The sequence below is a fragment of the Carassius carassius genome, chromosome 8, assembly GCF_963082965.1.
Source record: "Carassius carassius chromosome 8, fCarCar2.1, whole genome shotgun sequence".
NCBI classification, from domain to species: Eukaryota; Metazoa; Chordata; class Actinopteri; order Cypriniformes; family Cyprinidae; genus Carassius; species Carassius carassius.
This window is the reverse complement of record NC_081762.1, coordinates 13,811,026-13,827,408: the sequence shown is the minus strand read 5'-3', so window position 1 is coordinate 13,827,408 and position 16,383 is coordinate 13,811,026. Positions and strand designations below refer to the sequence as shown.

The 16,383-nt window shown below is 36.5% G+C and overlaps 2 protein-coding genes across 5 annotated transcripts; both read left to right on the top strand.

The window, feature by feature from the left end:
* Positions 1 to 548: 548 nt before the first annotated feature.
* Positions 549 to 11,677, top strand: LOC132145328 (protein naked cuticle homolog 2). Of its 4 annotated transcripts, none has more exons than XM_059556247.1 (11): positions 549 to 805; positions 892 to 918; positions 1,002 to 1,051; positions 6,007 to 6,055; positions 8,166 to 8,226; positions 8,386 to 8,498; positions 8,945 to 9,040; positions 9,129 to 9,264; positions 9,371 to 9,455; positions 10,617 to 10,741; positions 10,864 to 11,677. In XM_059556247.1, exons 1-11 carry the CDS (start codon positions 770 to 772, stop codon positions 11,304 to 11,306), a joined length of 1,221 nt encoding a protein of 406 aa, XP_059412230.1. In that variant the 5' UTR covers positions 549 to 769; the 3' UTR covers positions 11,307 to 11,677. The 4 variants fall into 4 exon arrangements, with proteins under 4 accessions (XP_059412230.1, XP_059412229.1, XP_059412232.1 ...); XM_059556246.1 differs by having other exon boundaries at positions 999 to 1,051; XM_059556249.1 differs by lacking the exon at positions 6,007 to 6,055 and having other exon boundaries at positions 551 to 805.
* Positions 11,678 to 11,725: 48 nt separating this feature from the next.
* On the top strand, positions 11,726 to 16,327 carry lrrc14b (leucine rich repeat containing 14B). Its single transcript, XM_059556245.1, has 3 exons — positions 11,726 to 13,872; positions 15,510 to 15,869; positions 15,951 to 16,327. Exons 1-3 carry the CDS (start codon positions 12,968 to 12,970, stop codon positions 16,264 to 16,266), a joined length of 1,581 nt encoding a protein of 526 aa, XP_059412228.1. The 5' UTR covers positions 11,726 to 12,967; the 3' UTR covers positions 16,267 to 16,327.
* Positions 16,328 to 16,383: the final 56 nt, after the last annotated feature.

Sequence of the window (16,383 nt, the reverse complement as noted above, 5' to 3'; positions counted from 1 at the left end):
GATTGCTTTTTGTACTTCGTTTTTCAGATCTACGAATCCTACACACCTATCTCTCAGCCTCATTTCTCATTAACAGTCTTCTAAATGGCCCATACTGGCGAGAGTGAAAGAGAGGAATAAAACAGATCATCTTCTTATTTCGTGACATGTTGTATTTCAAGACATCACCAGAGGGCGCTAAATTCTAATTCTAATTCTAATTATTATTATTATTATTATTATTATTACTATTACTATTTTATTGATGAAATGCACGGCAACTTTTATTTTGTATAATAAAATACATTAATATTTTAAAAACATTATATTGCATTTAAGTGTAACAGAACTAGAATATATATTTGGTTTGAAATATTTAGGCCTATGTTGTGTTCAATTTGAAACAGAATCGGTCATTTTAAAGAGCTTTGAAGTGAATCTCTTTTAAGAGGAGAAATGATTTATGAATATGGTCGAAGACTTGGATAAGAATTCTCAAGCAAATATTGACAGGCTGTCCAATGAATAAAGTGCTCTAAAACTGAAGGAGGTGCGTGCACATCATCAAAGGGAGGGGGAGTCCCTCGAGTTGCTCTTCCTCCACACACACAGCGAGCGAGCGTGTAGCGAATCCTCACTGAAGGCTAGACTTTCCCAAACTTCATTTCAGTCTCAGACTATAATATGGACAGGCTTCAGTGGAAACATGCATTTCCAGTCCCACTTCATTTATGGCACAGATGATGTCACAGTTGTTCCTGAAACGACAGCTCGTTAGTTCTTTCCGTTAATGAAATCAACATGGGAAAACTACAATCGAAACCTGGTAAGACACTTTGCGAATAACATGCCAGACTCTAAAAAATATCAAGCGAATTTATTCTCATTCTTGTTTATTTCCCCCCCCCCTAGCATGTAAACGCAGAGAAAATCCAGAGGGTAAGGTACAGGTAGAACTTCATTATCCATAGCTATTACATATAAGAAAAGTTATTAAATGGACATTTGTGTTATATAAGGAGATGTTTTCAAGGAGGCTGAGTTTATTGGTGAAGTGGACAGAAAAAAACAGGTAAGGTGACAATTTTTAATGTTCAGGACATATTTAAGTTAACTGTCACTCTACATCCACATAACTATGTATAGTTACTAGCTATAAGTGCATGTTTAAGGGTCAAACCTGTAAAGTGTTAATTGGTTGATGAGTACAACTTTTATTGATAGCACTTCATCCAAATTTGTATTAAACCATTATGAAACATTGTTAGATTATATAGATGAATTCTTGACAAAGTAAAGTAAATAGGCTACATTTATAGTCTATGCATACTGTATTCTTATTGTAATGTACACAAAATAGACTGATTTGTTTAATATTATGCAATGTGACTTTTTCTAATTAAAATAAACAGTGTTGCTATAACATCCTTTAATGTAACCAGTACATTAGATTTATCTTTATTTTTATGACCTATTGTCTGGTGCCAAACTCTTAAATACCAGTAGTTTTTTAAAATATTTTTTTTTAGATATGTGATTATATGATATAATAGACAAGCTGCAAGTATTCCTATTGTTGAAGTTTGAGTAGAGCATACATATATAGTCCTGGGTTTGATTCCCTGTGATCTAAAAAAAACAATTGTATACCTAGCTTGCACTGTTAAATGTGAAGTGAAGAAATGTAAATGTGTGTCAACACAAATCAACATAAATTGTCTTCATTTCCACACTTTAGACTACTCAGATTTTGAGAAAAACCAGGCACTGAACGCTTTTCTCCGTATACACTGTACTCTCAGCCAGGGGCGTAGCACCAAATTTTGGGCCCTGGGTACAAACCATCTTGCTGGGCCCCCAATACCATAGTGATACCAATGGGCAAGGTATTGCATTTTTATCATACAAACACTTAAAATGTAAACAAAATAGGCCACACTCCGATTAATATATTTTTGTTTTATTGTCGAAAGTACTACTTACTGAGATGACAAAAGGTCTAGCAGGTCCAAACCTGGACTAAATCAAATATACTGTAAAGCAGTTCTGAAAATGACCATACCAAATGAGAAAAACTTTGGTCTGAAACACAAACTAAATAATGTCAGGTAAATGCCCATTGACGGGTCTTTGCATGCGCAAATTTGCTGATCAGGTCTTTAAAGTCCAGTTTTTTGCTAGCATTTGAACAATAGTTTTCCTGTGCTTATCAGTAAGAGTTGTTGGCCATAATCCTGGGTCCTCTGACAATCCCTCTCCAGTATCCCTAAGTCTCTCATTCTCTTCTCTTTCCTCTTCAGCTCTGTCCTCCTGCTCCTGACTACCTTCATCACATTCTTCACTTTCCCTCTGATCACTTATATGAATATCAACCTCATCTTCTATTTCTGCCTCTGCTACAAGAGGAAATAAGCAAAATGGGTACATTGTTATTGTACACATTTAAACTTTAAACTGTAAACTTTAAACTGTAATTAGTAATTACACTTTAAAGTTTAAATGTGTACAATAACAATGTACTAATTTTGCTTATTTCCTCTTAACACTTAATTACTAATTACTAAGTGTTAAAAAGCTCACCTTGTCTCACTGTCACACTCACATCCACCTCACTGTCACTGCTTTCACCTAGCCATGATGAGGGGCCTGCTGCTGCAGGGTCTGACTCTGAAACTGAAATATATGGCTTCAAATGGTTGCTAAAATATCCTTTATTGTCACAATACCTTTTTTTTAAAGTGTAGGCTAAGTACAAGATAATTGATGATTATTTGTCTGTTTAAAATAAATGCAGACTAGACTATAGAATCACAGGGTAAACTAACTGCCAAACTAGACATTCAGTCTTTGAATTATGTTTTAAAATAAGTCATTTTTCAATCATTAAGATGTGCATTATTATACTGAGAACAATCCTGTACTTAATGTAAGAGCGTGTGCGAGCTAATTTGCATAACAATGCGGTAAAATAGGCGCTAACGATCTGTGTTTTCGCGGGTGTTAGATTTTGACAATGGAGGGAAATATACAGTGTTTTCATGTAAACTTCTGACTCTGAGAGTGGGGAGAACTGCAGCAGAAGAGGAGACAAGCGTTTAGGCAGCTGCCTGGAGTGGCAGTGTGTTGAGCTCCGTCTGCTTCTCACTCCCTGTTATTTACGTAAGGGATAATGTATAACGTTAGATTACATTATCCTCCGCTTTGTGTCGGGGTCCTGTTCAGCCTGTCGGGGTTGTTATTCGCTATAACGACCGCCTCTCTATACATTATCCCGCTTATTACATGGCTACCCACAAAATAAATAAATAATTTGCCACGAATTATTGATTTAAAAAGGAGTTTATTGATTTAAAAACGATTGTATTGCTTCCGCCAAAGAAAATAGTCCATTCCGCGTCCATAGCAACGCGCTGTTTTTCATGGCAACGGTCTGTTATACTTCGCAGCGGTCTGTTATCAAGAAATAACAGACCGCATTCTATATTGGAATTCAGCCAAGCCATGTAATAATCAGAAACATTGTTTGCTCGCTATGAAGGGTGTGATACTATAAAGTATTGGTATATTATTCATAAATGCAAACATAAATGTATGCTATTCTACCGGGAGTAGATATTTATGTTAAAACAATGTCAATGCTTGATGATGCATTTGGAGCTCACCTCTCTTTTCAAAAAAATTTGTGAGCAACTGCTTGCCCTCATTTGCCCTTCTCTCTTTATTCTGCTTCTCTTTTCGTTTTTGAGCCCCTGGTTTTCCTTTCTTAAGGAGAGACATGACTCTTCACGGCTCACTCCAGCTCCTGTCTCATCAACTGATTCAATCACCGCGGGTCCGCAGCAGAAGCACCTGACCTCCGGGTCGTACCATTTGCATTGATTCGAGAGGGGTGTGGGGCCCTGCACAGCATGAAAATGACTTTTTTATACCAAACCAGCGCCTAACTACAAGTTTAGTTTTGCACAGGAACTTTTTTAGTTGTACATAAATGCTATACAAATGTTAGTGCATGTATATGTATGTATAGAAAACTGACTTCTAAGGGCCCCCCCCCTGCCTCGGGCCCTGGGTACTCGGTACCCTTTACCCCCCCAGTCCGACGCCCCTGCTCTCAGCATTGTATTTAAATGGTGTTGGGTCTCTTCCCTCTTTTTCCTTTGCTCTCATTCTCTCAGCGGAGCCTGGAGCCTTCATCACTGTGTGAAATGCTTATGGCCGGTAGCCAGAACAGCAGGGTCTTTGAGCGCAGCCCCACCACACATCTGTTATTGGTTTTGAAAACAGAGGGAGGCTGTGATGGGGAAATGGGGGAAGTGGTTGGAGGAGGGAAAGGAGGTGTAGTTGGTGGGTGGAGTGCTATAATGAAGGCTGCTACAAACGAGTTGCAAAATGTAGATGAGTGGTTCGGCTAAAGGCCTTGGATTGTTGTTGTGATGCTGCATGCATCAAACGTCTAATTGATCCAGAGATCAGGGTTGGTGGTTAGGACCAAGGAAACGTGCAACACAGTGCAGTTAGTGTTGCTGTTTTCAGGCGAATTCAGAAATTGTAATCTATAGTGTGATATTTAATTTTTTACAGAAATGAAAACAAAACTGTGGGAAGTACTGTGTTCAATAAAAGTTACATGCGATTTACATGTTAGTACCTAAAGTGTAAACATGAATACATTTTAAAAGGGTTCCGCCCCTGAGAGTGTACATCACATGCAAAAAAGTCTCCAAAACATGAGATTATAAGATTATATTGACCTTATCTCATTAATTTCAGTTTTACACACAGAATGTATTCCTAAATCAGTCTTTGACTTGTGTATGTTTCTGTCTCCAGTGTGTTTCGGGTCTAATTAGGACGCTGTTTTTTTCATGGCAGGATCCTGCAGTGTGGGTCATAAAGCCAGGGACACTTAAAAGGTTTTGGTCTCGGAGGGCTCAAAGGAGTCTGTGTTTGCTTGGAAAGGCTGGAAGAATCCTTTCTTTTACACTTTTTCCTCTCTGTCCCACTTCAAAGGACATAAGGAAGGAAGCGTGTGCTGGAGGCAGTGATCCATGTCTCTTTAGAATAGGGTGCATAGGATGACTGCTGCTTTTTCTTCAATTATTTTATACGAGCAAACTCGTTAAGTGCTATTACTTAAGTCTGTTGACTGCCAACACTCAACATTGGTTGGAAGGATCAGTAAAACCCTAATATGAAGTATCAAAAATAAATAAAAAGGGATAAAGGGACTGAAAATACACATTGCGAAGTAACAAATAAACAGATTCTGTCCTGTTCTATTGACCTTTCAACGTCCATGTATTGATATTTATCTGCTAGAAAAACAAGGGCAGCTTTAGTCAGCTAGCACAACAAGTTTTTCCAGACATGCCTGGAGAGTTTAACTCTAAGACAATGGTATAAGCTTGATGTGTGGGTTATAATAGACTAGAGTTTTTATAGTTCTTACCAAGGCCCAAATATAAAATTCTGACATAATTTACTCATCATCAAGTTGTTCTAAACTTGTAGGAATTTCTTTGTTTTGCTGAACACACACACACACACACACACAAACATAATTTGAAGAATTTTGGTGAACAAAACAGTTACTGGTCCGTATAGACTTCCATACTAGTTTTTTTTCCATATTTTAGAAGTCAATGGCTACCAGGAACTGTTTGGTTACCCACGTTCTTAAAAATATTGACAGAATTATTATTATTTTTTTTTTTGAGTGAACTATTCCTTTAAATACTTGTATGCTATTAGTCTATACTAATAAAATCAAGTTTGGGTAAGAAAGGAATACTACAACTGTGAGACATTATGCAGTTCTGGCTTGAATGATTGCCCATGTAAACATGGAAGGCATAGTGATGCTGGATTGCATTTGAGTTTATTCCAAGACCATTAAAGATTAAATCAGTCACATCCAGCCTCAACATTTTTAGCAAATGGTGTTAGATATTCTAATACCTTGAGCGCGATCATACTCCAACCCAAATGGCATGTTGTTTCTATCCCTCTCTCTCACCATGTAATAAGGGTTCCATCCAGGTGTTTGGTGACAGGAAGTGAGAGGAAACAAAGCCAGGTACTGTTCTGAACCTCGTGAGAGGGCATAGGCAGCAGTGTGAGTGGGTGGTGAAGAGGAACTGGAGTTGGGTTAGGGGGTGTCTGGCCCAGTGACACCCGGCTCAGGGCAGGAAAAACCCCCTCCAAGCTGGTAATCTGAGCCCACATCAAAGGCCCTAGAGCAAGCAGAGCGTGGCAGAGGTTTGGCCATGATGTTGAGAGAAATCATTGGCAGACTGATAGATCACTCATCACACTTCTTCGGGCTTTGTTCTTCAGGTTTCTGTCAGACTGCAAATTCTGCTTTCAACAGCGTGATGGAGAGCGATTGGTTTATGGTTGCACTTTTGGATGTGCATGCTTGCAAAGATGAAATTTAGTAGATGGAAAAAGTTAATGTATTTCATTTCATTTCATTTTTTTTGGATAAATACATATAAAAAAATATTTTGTTAAAGTTTTATATATTTTATATATATATATATATATATGATATGTAAGTGGTGGTTGCAAAAAAATAAAACAAGATTGTACAGGGCATAGTGGTGCCTGTATATTTTAGTACAAATATTTACAGCAGAAAATGTAACAAAAAACTCTTAAATGTACATTGATAAATTGAGAAGAAAAAAGTATTTATCAAAAAATTATAATAATATAAATATTTTTTGTCAAAATTCTTCTGTGAATGTTCTTTAACTGTTTTTAATTATGAATTATGGTAATTCATATTACTACATAATTTGTGCTTGCAAAAAACATACATTTGAAAGTATTTTACAGTAAAATTACATATAAAGCAACGCTAAACCATTTATGTTTTTTCACAGTGATTAACTTAAAGTTAACCAAATAACAGGGTTTTACTGCAGCAAGTTTTTTTTTTTCTGTAAAAACTTTTAGTTTTCAATTTTGCATTTTACTAGGTGTGTTTAAATAGGTCTGTTTTGGATATTTAATTGTTTATGTCCATAGCCTGTTTTTATATTTCTATGTAATGTTTTCAGTTGCTGTCATCTAACACTGACTTAAAATGAATATTTAAAACACTAACAATCTAATAATTATTTAGTATATGAAATCTTTAGCAAATCTCAAGCAAGCCGACTCAGACGTGAAGCTGACTGCATGTTTTTAAGATGTTTTCTCCAGATAGATTCATGGTTCAAGTTGTGCGTCACTACAAATGCAGTTTGTTTAGAACCAAATGCTTCTCACGTCTGCCCTTAAATACTGTGGGTGTTATACTTAATGAGTTTGTGAGGTAATATCTGGTTTTATAGTTGTGCATGATGTCAAAGCTGGCATGAGTAACACCGTATCTACATCATGCCCCTGTCTGAGAGGGAATTCTGTTCATATCCACAGTGCCAATGCTTTTATCTTTTTGAATAAAATATTACATTTCATCTGAAATAGCTGATATTCTACTGTGTTTCATGATAAAAAATACTGCAGAATATGTGTGATGGATTTACTTTAAATTCTAAACTTCAGCATTTTTATGGAGGTTGCTCACAATTATCTGAATGTTGAAAATACTCTGAATATCATACAGTGTATTGTGGTATTTTATTCCTAGGAATATTTAAACATTGCAAGCAAAATTACTTTGCATTACATAAAAAAAAGCAAAAATCTTGGCAAATGACTTGAAAGGTTGATAACGTTGTGTTTTCTGCTAGTGTAAGAGGGACAGAGTTGTGGCAGGCAGGATTACAGATGATGTTGAGCTTTTTTGTCATGGAGGGCAATTCACTTCCTCCCTCAGAAACCAGCAGTGCAATGTGTCTGGAAACAATTGGGCGTAAGACCACAGGAGTGCTAAGAATGAAGTGATTTTTTTCTTGTTCCTGGTGAATTCATTATGGGGGCTGGTTCTCCAGCTTGAAAACAGGTTTTCTACGCAAATTATATACAAAACTGACTTAGCAATGCAAAGTTTCAGTTGATCATTTCACAGATGTTCACCCTCTTAAGAAATTAGCATGAGTGTTGTTTTCTATGCTTTATAATGTAATCGAAATCATCCTGTGGGTCCTTTACTGCACACAATAGCTGCACTCCAATCCATTGTTTTCTTTGGATGTCCATAGTTTCAATGATTTGTTTTTCCTATTTAATTCTAGGATCTGAGTGCTAGAGATCCAAAAGAAGATCAGATGTCAGATCAGTACTGTTCACTACAGGGTAAGCTGAACTTTTACAAATAGTGCCATTGTTAAAAGCAAAGTAATACAGACTTATCTGTCTTTTAAATATTCTAGAATTCTATACGTTTTGGACAGATGTTTGTTTTCTCCGTTTTTTTCTTTTGTATGAGCTGTTAACATGATCTGTTATTTGTAGTAAAATTACCACCAGAGAGAGTAATGGAGACTCCTCATTCTTCGCTTTCTTCTCCTGAAAATGAAAGACCGCAGCCATTTAAAGATTCACTCAGGAGAAATGGGAAGGATGATGTAAGTTTTTGTCATAGATAACGGCATATAAGAAAGAAGCCTTGTTGTGATGCTGCATTTACTGTTATTCGACTATGACTACTATGAATCATTTTCATAGTCATTTTGTGAAATATTATTACAAATTAAAAAAAAATTTAATTTTTTTTTTTTATGTTTCGCTATATTTTAAATATAATTTACTTTGGTCTTCAATGACAAGAATGCTGTCAAGAATTTCTTTTATCAATGTTGAAATTGATTGTGTTGCTTAATATTGTGGAAACTGTGATTTTTTTTCAGGATGCTTTGATGAAACAGAATTTATTTTAAATAGCTTTTTTATCATTATAATTATCTTTAATGTCACTTTTAATCTGCGATGTAGGATATCTTATAGTAATAAACATGTTGTCTTGCTTATACAACAATGATTGTAAATCCTTCATTTGTGCTGTTGATATTAGGACAAGGAGTGTAATGTGTCTGTCATGGATGAAAATCATCAAGAGTGGATGATCACCTTGTATGATTTGGACAGCAATGGGAAAATAACCAGAGAGGTAAAGTTCAGTATTAACAGAGGATCTACCATCTCATTAAAGTGATCATTTAGCCATTGGTGTGTTTCTCTCATTGTGTTTGTTGCAGAATATGTTGAGCTTGATGCAGACGATCTGCGAGGTGGTCGAGGCATCAGTCAGACAGCTGGTGTTTAGCAATGGCACAACCCTGCGTGTGAAGCTGAGTGTCACTCCATTAACCAGCAGAAAAGGCAACAGAAAAGGTGAAGGACAAACCTATCATAAAAACAATATCCTATTTGAGCAATCTCCTGAAATAATCATGATATAATGCAGTGTGACTCACATTTATCTTTTGTCCTTCTTGAGAACGGGATGCTGGGATGTCTCTGAATGAGCGGGATCAAATAGAGGATTCAGTACGGTGTGCAGAGAGCCCTAATGCTCAAATTAGGTGATTTTAAGTATTGCATATATGAATGAATCAAAAGGTATTCATGAGAAATATTTATCCAGGAAATAAATGCCTACAAAATGAGAATTATTTACCTAAGTGGAACAAAATTATAACAAAATGGAATCAAATTATAGTAACATATAGAACATAACATAACATAACATAACATAACATACATAACAGTAACCAGTAATTATATCAGTGTTATTTTATTATTATTATACAATTATTATATGATATAGTATTAATGAATATTTGTAGCTTTTTCATTTGTAGAGTTATAATTTAAATCAAGTGTTTATAATTTTCTTATGTGCTTTTGTAATTTTTCATTTTTAATTCACTTTTATCTTTGTTTTCAGTTTTTGTTATTTTTTTACTTAAATGTTTGTCTTTTAACACTAATATACTACTTTCTGTTCTTTTTCTATTTATTAAAAAAATGTAGCTTCTAAAACTAGCGTTCTCTATTCTTTTTCTATTCTTTCAACTTTGTATTTATTTCAATAAAAAAATGACCCCTCACTCTTAAAATTAAAAGTGCTTCACGGTGCCATAGAAGAACCTTTTTTGTCTAAATGGTTCCATAAAGAACCTTTATATCTGAAGATCCTTTCTGTTTCACAAAAGGTTCTTTGTGGCAAAATAAGGTTCTTCAGATTATAAAAAGGTAAGACAGAGATGTTTTTTTTAAAGAACCTTTGACTGAACTGTTCTTTGTGGAACCAAAAATGTTTTTTTTATGGCATTGCTTTGAAGAACCTTTTTAACACCTGTATTTTTAAGAGTGCTTTTTTTCTATTCTATCTACTTGTTTTTTTGAATGATAAAAACAAAATTGCTAAGTGTACTGTGTTAGACTTTCCGAGACTTGTCACATGCATATTATTATATATACACTTGCATATTATTGCTCTTTTTTTCTCATTTAGAAGTTCCTTTGGATAAAAGTGTCTGCTAAATGACTAAATGTAAATGTAATTTGTTTATTTAGCTATTTGCCAAGGCAACATTTCAAATTTTCTAAGCTTTGCATATTATTGTAATATTTTGTTTTAAGCTTAATTTAAATGAATGAAACCATTTTTGGTCATTTAATTAACATCAACACAATTACCAACACAATATTTAATAATACTGTATTATTTTGTGTGTCAGACAACTGAACTCGGATCAGTTGGGTGTTTCGGAGAGAAAGCAGTACTCTGTAGATGAAAACACAGAACGTAGGAACCACTATCTAGATCTGGCTGGAATTGAAAACTACACTTCTCGGTTTGAAGGTGATAGCTTTATATTTTTTTCTCTGAACTCAGTGAAAGCAAGTTTTATTCAGTTTGTTCTAATTTTAGAAGGTTCTAGATGTTTAAAGCTTTCTCAAATATGATTTATTCTACTATCATAGCTCCAGAAACATGTGCTGAGGAGCAGCCTCAGGAGAGCTCTTCCCGTAACCATCATCGTCGCTCTCAACCCGAGACCTGCAACCATGTGGAGTCATCTGGAAAATCCATTCCTTTTCTCAGGTCACTCCGCAACCGCAGCAAGTCTGTCGGTTATAGTGGAGCCACAACCAAACCCAGCAAGCTCCATGGACATCACCCTATGACCTGGTGCCATCCATCCCAACAGCAGCAACAGCAACCTCTGCTGCACAGCTCCAGCAAACGAATGCGTGCTCGAGCCCGTGAGACTGCATCCCCTTCCAGAAGCAACCATGACAGAGAATTACAGCCGGGGCCAGCTGTTCCTCCTGGGGGTTTAATGCCCCTTCCTCAAAGACACGAACACCATCATCACCATGAGCACCACCATCATCACCATCATCACCATTACCACTCTGCGTAAGAGTTCTGAAAAACTCCTGAATGACTGAGTAGCAAGCTCTCATAAGCTGTTTTTTTCTCAGAAAAAACACACATGCAGGTAGTTCTTCTGCTAAACACACACACAGTTTGATCATTTCTGCAATAAAAGGGGTCGAACCACTCTTTTCGATGATACGAGAACTGCACCTGCAGAAAAACATAATCTCAGTCAGTAGAATGAGCCTCCATTCATTATTTTGGTGTGCAGCTCCTCCATGTGGTTAGAAGTGGAATAGTCCAAACTGGTTTCATCCTCAGATTATAGTGCATTTGGCGGACTTTTCTTTTTGGTTTGGAAAATGTATCATTTTAATATATGCTTAATTCTAAAAAAAAAACAAAAAACAAAAACGGATTATTGATTGTAATATTTTGTGTTTGTGAGGTGCAACAAACATTTTTCCCCCAGGAATGTGCTTACTATGTAGATATGACCACTCTTATTGTATGTTATTAGCTATGTATATCAATATTACCATTAATGTAGTTTAAAGTCAGCTTCCTTATATTCATAGACTGCAATATTTGATATATTATTTTTTATTTAAGCATATCTTTACAACCATATTGCATGTTTATGTTCTGAGTAGGGCTGCTAATATTATTAATTATATTAGAAAATGCTACGTTTTATTGCTGTCATGGTTAAAACAACTAAACACATAATGTACGAGGCTAAATAAAATATTAAAAGAAAATGTACTTTTATGGAGCTGTATGGTGAGACAATTTTTTATTTTTAGTTTAAATGTTCTATCTATTTTGCAGAGTAACAGTAAAAGTTATGGTCTTTTTGGATTCTCCTCGAGAAACACTGTAACGTGCAACACATTTCGTTCTTTCACCAAACTATTGTAACATCTGATAAACATTGCGTTTGCCCTCAAAAAACACTTTCTTCCAACCTCTATTACTACTCTACTATACTATTTCCATCATGAAAGTTCTGACCGCAAAAATGTTTCTTGGATGAACACAACACTTTTGCGAGCAAGCATACTGAAAATACAAGTTTTTTAATATATATATATATATCCAACAGCACAATGTCTTAATTTAACACTATTCTCAATGGTTGACCCCCAAAACAGCCACAGAATGTAACCATTAATGGTCACAGGTTATTCAGTTCAAGTTTATTTGTATAGCACTTTTCACAAAACAAATTGTTGCAAAGCAGCTTTACAGAAAATTAAGTTTCTACAATATATTTAGTCGTAGCTTATCAGTGGTGACTGTCAAATTGATGTACATCTGATAGAAATGTACAGTAAAATTCAGTTAATGATGTAATCAAACAAACGATGAACACTATTAACAGCAATGATTATATGTTGCAATCAAACTAAGATAAGGTAAACTAGGTAAGAGTATTCTTTTTTTTTCTTTCCAGCTGTCCAAAATCTAATTGCTGTTTAACCTCTGCCTGTTAGTCATGAGAGTATGAGACAGCTGCTTCTATAAATAACCAATCCCCTCTCAAATACCTCCCTCCTCATGCTCTCGCTCAGAACTCTTCTGTTCTTGGGTTGACGCACATGCATATGTTGTTGGAAAGAAAGCAGAAGAAACACTCCATATCTCCTAAAGGCTGATAGCTCTAAGAAGATTGCTTGAGCTTGGGAGCTGACAAACACAGCCATGAAGAACTTGAAGTTCCTAGCAGCCGAGGGCTTTGTTCAAACCGGCCAAAATGCATGTAAGAACCTCCATTGCTTGTCTTATGATCTCTATCCAATCCTCTTCAAAGCCAGCTATCTGCGTGAGGAGGCCTCAATGCTCCACGACTTGGTCCAGACGTGGCCTCTGACAGAGATCAACTTGCGCAAACTATTGAGCAGGACAGTGGACTGTCCAGATGATCTCACGTCCCACACCTGCAGGCTGTGTCTGGAGGCCATTCTCACAGGTCTGAGGGACTATGTTCTTCAAGCTCCAAGCACATATGCAAAAATGTTACGTGTGGTGGATCTAATTGGTCTGCAAGACATAGAACACCAGGTCTGTTCCTGCAGACGGACTCTTGGCCGTTGGGCAAGAACCGAGCTACTTACCCGCATGTGCTACGAGACTATGGTGTCCATGCAGGCCGGCCAAGCAGCACCATCAGCATTTGATGTGGAGATAGATGTGCGCTTGGATGCTTTTGTTACTGGACGGAGCTATGAGGTGGTGACTCAGGCTCTGTTGCTGCGCAAACACTGCCCGTTAAAACTGAACTTTGTAGGTCTGCGTGTGGACTCGCTTAGCCTCAGGAACCTCTTTTACCTTCTGAAGCTGGTGGAATCACATGGCCTGCAGAAGCTGGAAGTGGTGCACAATGTACATCTGGAGGCTCCACACATTGAGGTACTGCTCTCCCAGCTAAAGTTCCCACAGCTGCGCTCGCTCACGTTTCCTGCGCAGGCTTTTAATGTCCACAGGTTGGGTCCGGAGGATGAGGGCCTCATGGGAGTTCTGGGTGAGCTGATGAGCCAACTGACTGAACTGAGAGAGCTCTATCTGGGGTTCTCCACACTTACAGGACGTCTGAGGAAACTGCTGAGGTAAAGACTATAAAACCATAATGTGACCACAGTTGCCATTTAAACTCCTCCACATTTTTTTCATTAATATTTAATCATTTGTGAAATATTAACACAATTTATTACATTTACATTTCTGTTTTGATATATGTGACCCTGGACCACAAAACCAGTCATAAGTAGCTCGGGTATATTTGTAGCAATAGTCAACAATACATTGTATGGCTCAAAATTATAGATTTTTCTATGTCAAAAAAAAAACCATTAGATATTAAATAAAGATCATATTCCATGAAGATAATTTGTAAATTTCCTACCGAAAATGTATCAAAACTTAATTTTTTGTCAGTAATATGCATTGCTAGGACTTGATTTGGAAATTTTTAAAGGCGTTTTACAAAATATTTACTCAGATTCCAGATTTTCAAATAGTTGTATCTTGGCCAAATATTATCCTAACAAACCATACATCAATGGAAAGCTTATTTATTCAGCTTTCATATGATGTATACATCTCAATAAAAATAAAAAAGGACCCTTATGACTGGCTTTGTGGTCACGAGTCACACATTTAAAAATGTAATTAATTGCTGTGATATGGCAAAGCTGATTTTTTTTTAACTCCAGTCTTTAGTGTCACATGATCCTTCAGAAATCCTTCTGATATGCTGATTGGATGCTCAAGATATATACATTTCTTATTATTATTATTGTTGAAAACAGTGCTGCTTAATATTTTTTTGGAAACCATGGTAGACAATTTTAACTAACCCCAGCCTTTTGGATGGGAGTTACAATAATGTATCTTTTTATTTTAAATATAAGATCTGACACTTATTTGACATTTTTGCAGTTTATCAACTGTTTAATATCAGGTGATGTAGTCTAGAATGCTGCTGTTGTTCAGATGGCTCTCTGTTGTGTGACTGCTGGACCGCAGACAACTGTCCCATTGCAAACCTGAAGTAGGCCAGAACATTACTCTGGCAACACAATATGTTCTATATTTACTGTAAATAGCAGCACACGTGTCTTATAACAGTCAAACCATCACGTCTCATAGGTGTACTGTATATTAACAGAACATTAACAAGATCTGAGCCAAAAGATATTAATTCACCCCTGAAGCAAATGTAGTATTTTAAATAATGTATACCTGGAACTTCATATGGATTGTGAAGTTTGCTATACATTTCCTGTTGTATCCAACAGATTTGTATATACTGTATGCACTACTGTTCAAAATGTGGAGGTCAGTGATTTATTTATTTATTACAAAATAATGCTTTTTACAGCAAGGGTGCATTAATATGTAAATTTATAATGTAAGATTTCAAATAAATGCTGTTCTTTTGAACCTCCTATTCACTAAAGAGTAAAATACAATTACGGTTTCCAAAAAAAAAAGAAAAAAAAAGAGAAATAATACAAATAAAGGAAATGTTTTTCTGAGCTGCATGATTCCTGAAGGATCACTGAAGACTGGAATACTGACTGCTGACAATTCAGCTTTGCCATCACAGGAATAAATTACATTTTAAAAATATAAAAATAGAAAGAGTTTATTAAATTGCACTGTTGCAGTTTGATGCTTAATCTTAATTGAAATCATTCTTAAATACTTGTTTTGAGTAACTATAATCTGTTTGATTTGCCAGTCCACTGAATACTCCACTGCAGTGTATTGAGTTAGCGAACTGCAGTCTTAACGCAGTGGACATGGCCTACTTCGCCAACAGCCTGCACAGTGAACACATAGTAAAGCTGGACTTGAGCGGTCATGAGGTAGCCGACCTCTTCCCCAACACCTTCCGGAAGCTTCTGCATCGCTGCTGTGCCACACTCACTAGTCTTGGTCTGGAGGAGTGTGGACTGGATGATGATAAACTGGATGTGCTCACACAAGCACTGACACCCTGTCATGGGCTAGAGGAGTTGAAGATCCTGGGTAATCCACTGAGCACACCTGCTCTGCGCCATCTTTTTAATATGCTGGCTCTGGGTTTCCCTGCATTGAGGTACAGTAAAACCATGCGTTCACTGGTATCTATTTGGTTGTTTTTCTTGTCATTTTGATTGAATTATGCATTGGCTCACAGATATGTTGAGCTGCCTGTCCCTCGTGACTGTTATCCTGAAGGTGTAACCTATCCACTGGATGATAGGACGCTGATAAATTATGACACAGAGAAGTTCCAACAAGCCAAGACTGAACTTGTTGGCATCCTAGAGAGGGAGGGAAAAGGACATATAGAAGTCTGCACGCCATTATTCGGAGCCTATGATCCTGACATCAATGAGACGAGCAATGAGCTGGGAGTCTCCATGCTGCACTCCTTCAACAGTGTCATAGGAAACTTCATTGACACAGTAAACAGTGTTACCCAACGGAGAGAGCAAAGAATGATGGAGTGATAGTGCTTAAAATTCACTTGCAATCCCAGGAATAAAAAGAAAGTATATTCATATAGAAAAGCTATTTTAAATTGAAATATTACTGTCACAGTATTTGATCAAATAAATGAAGCCTTG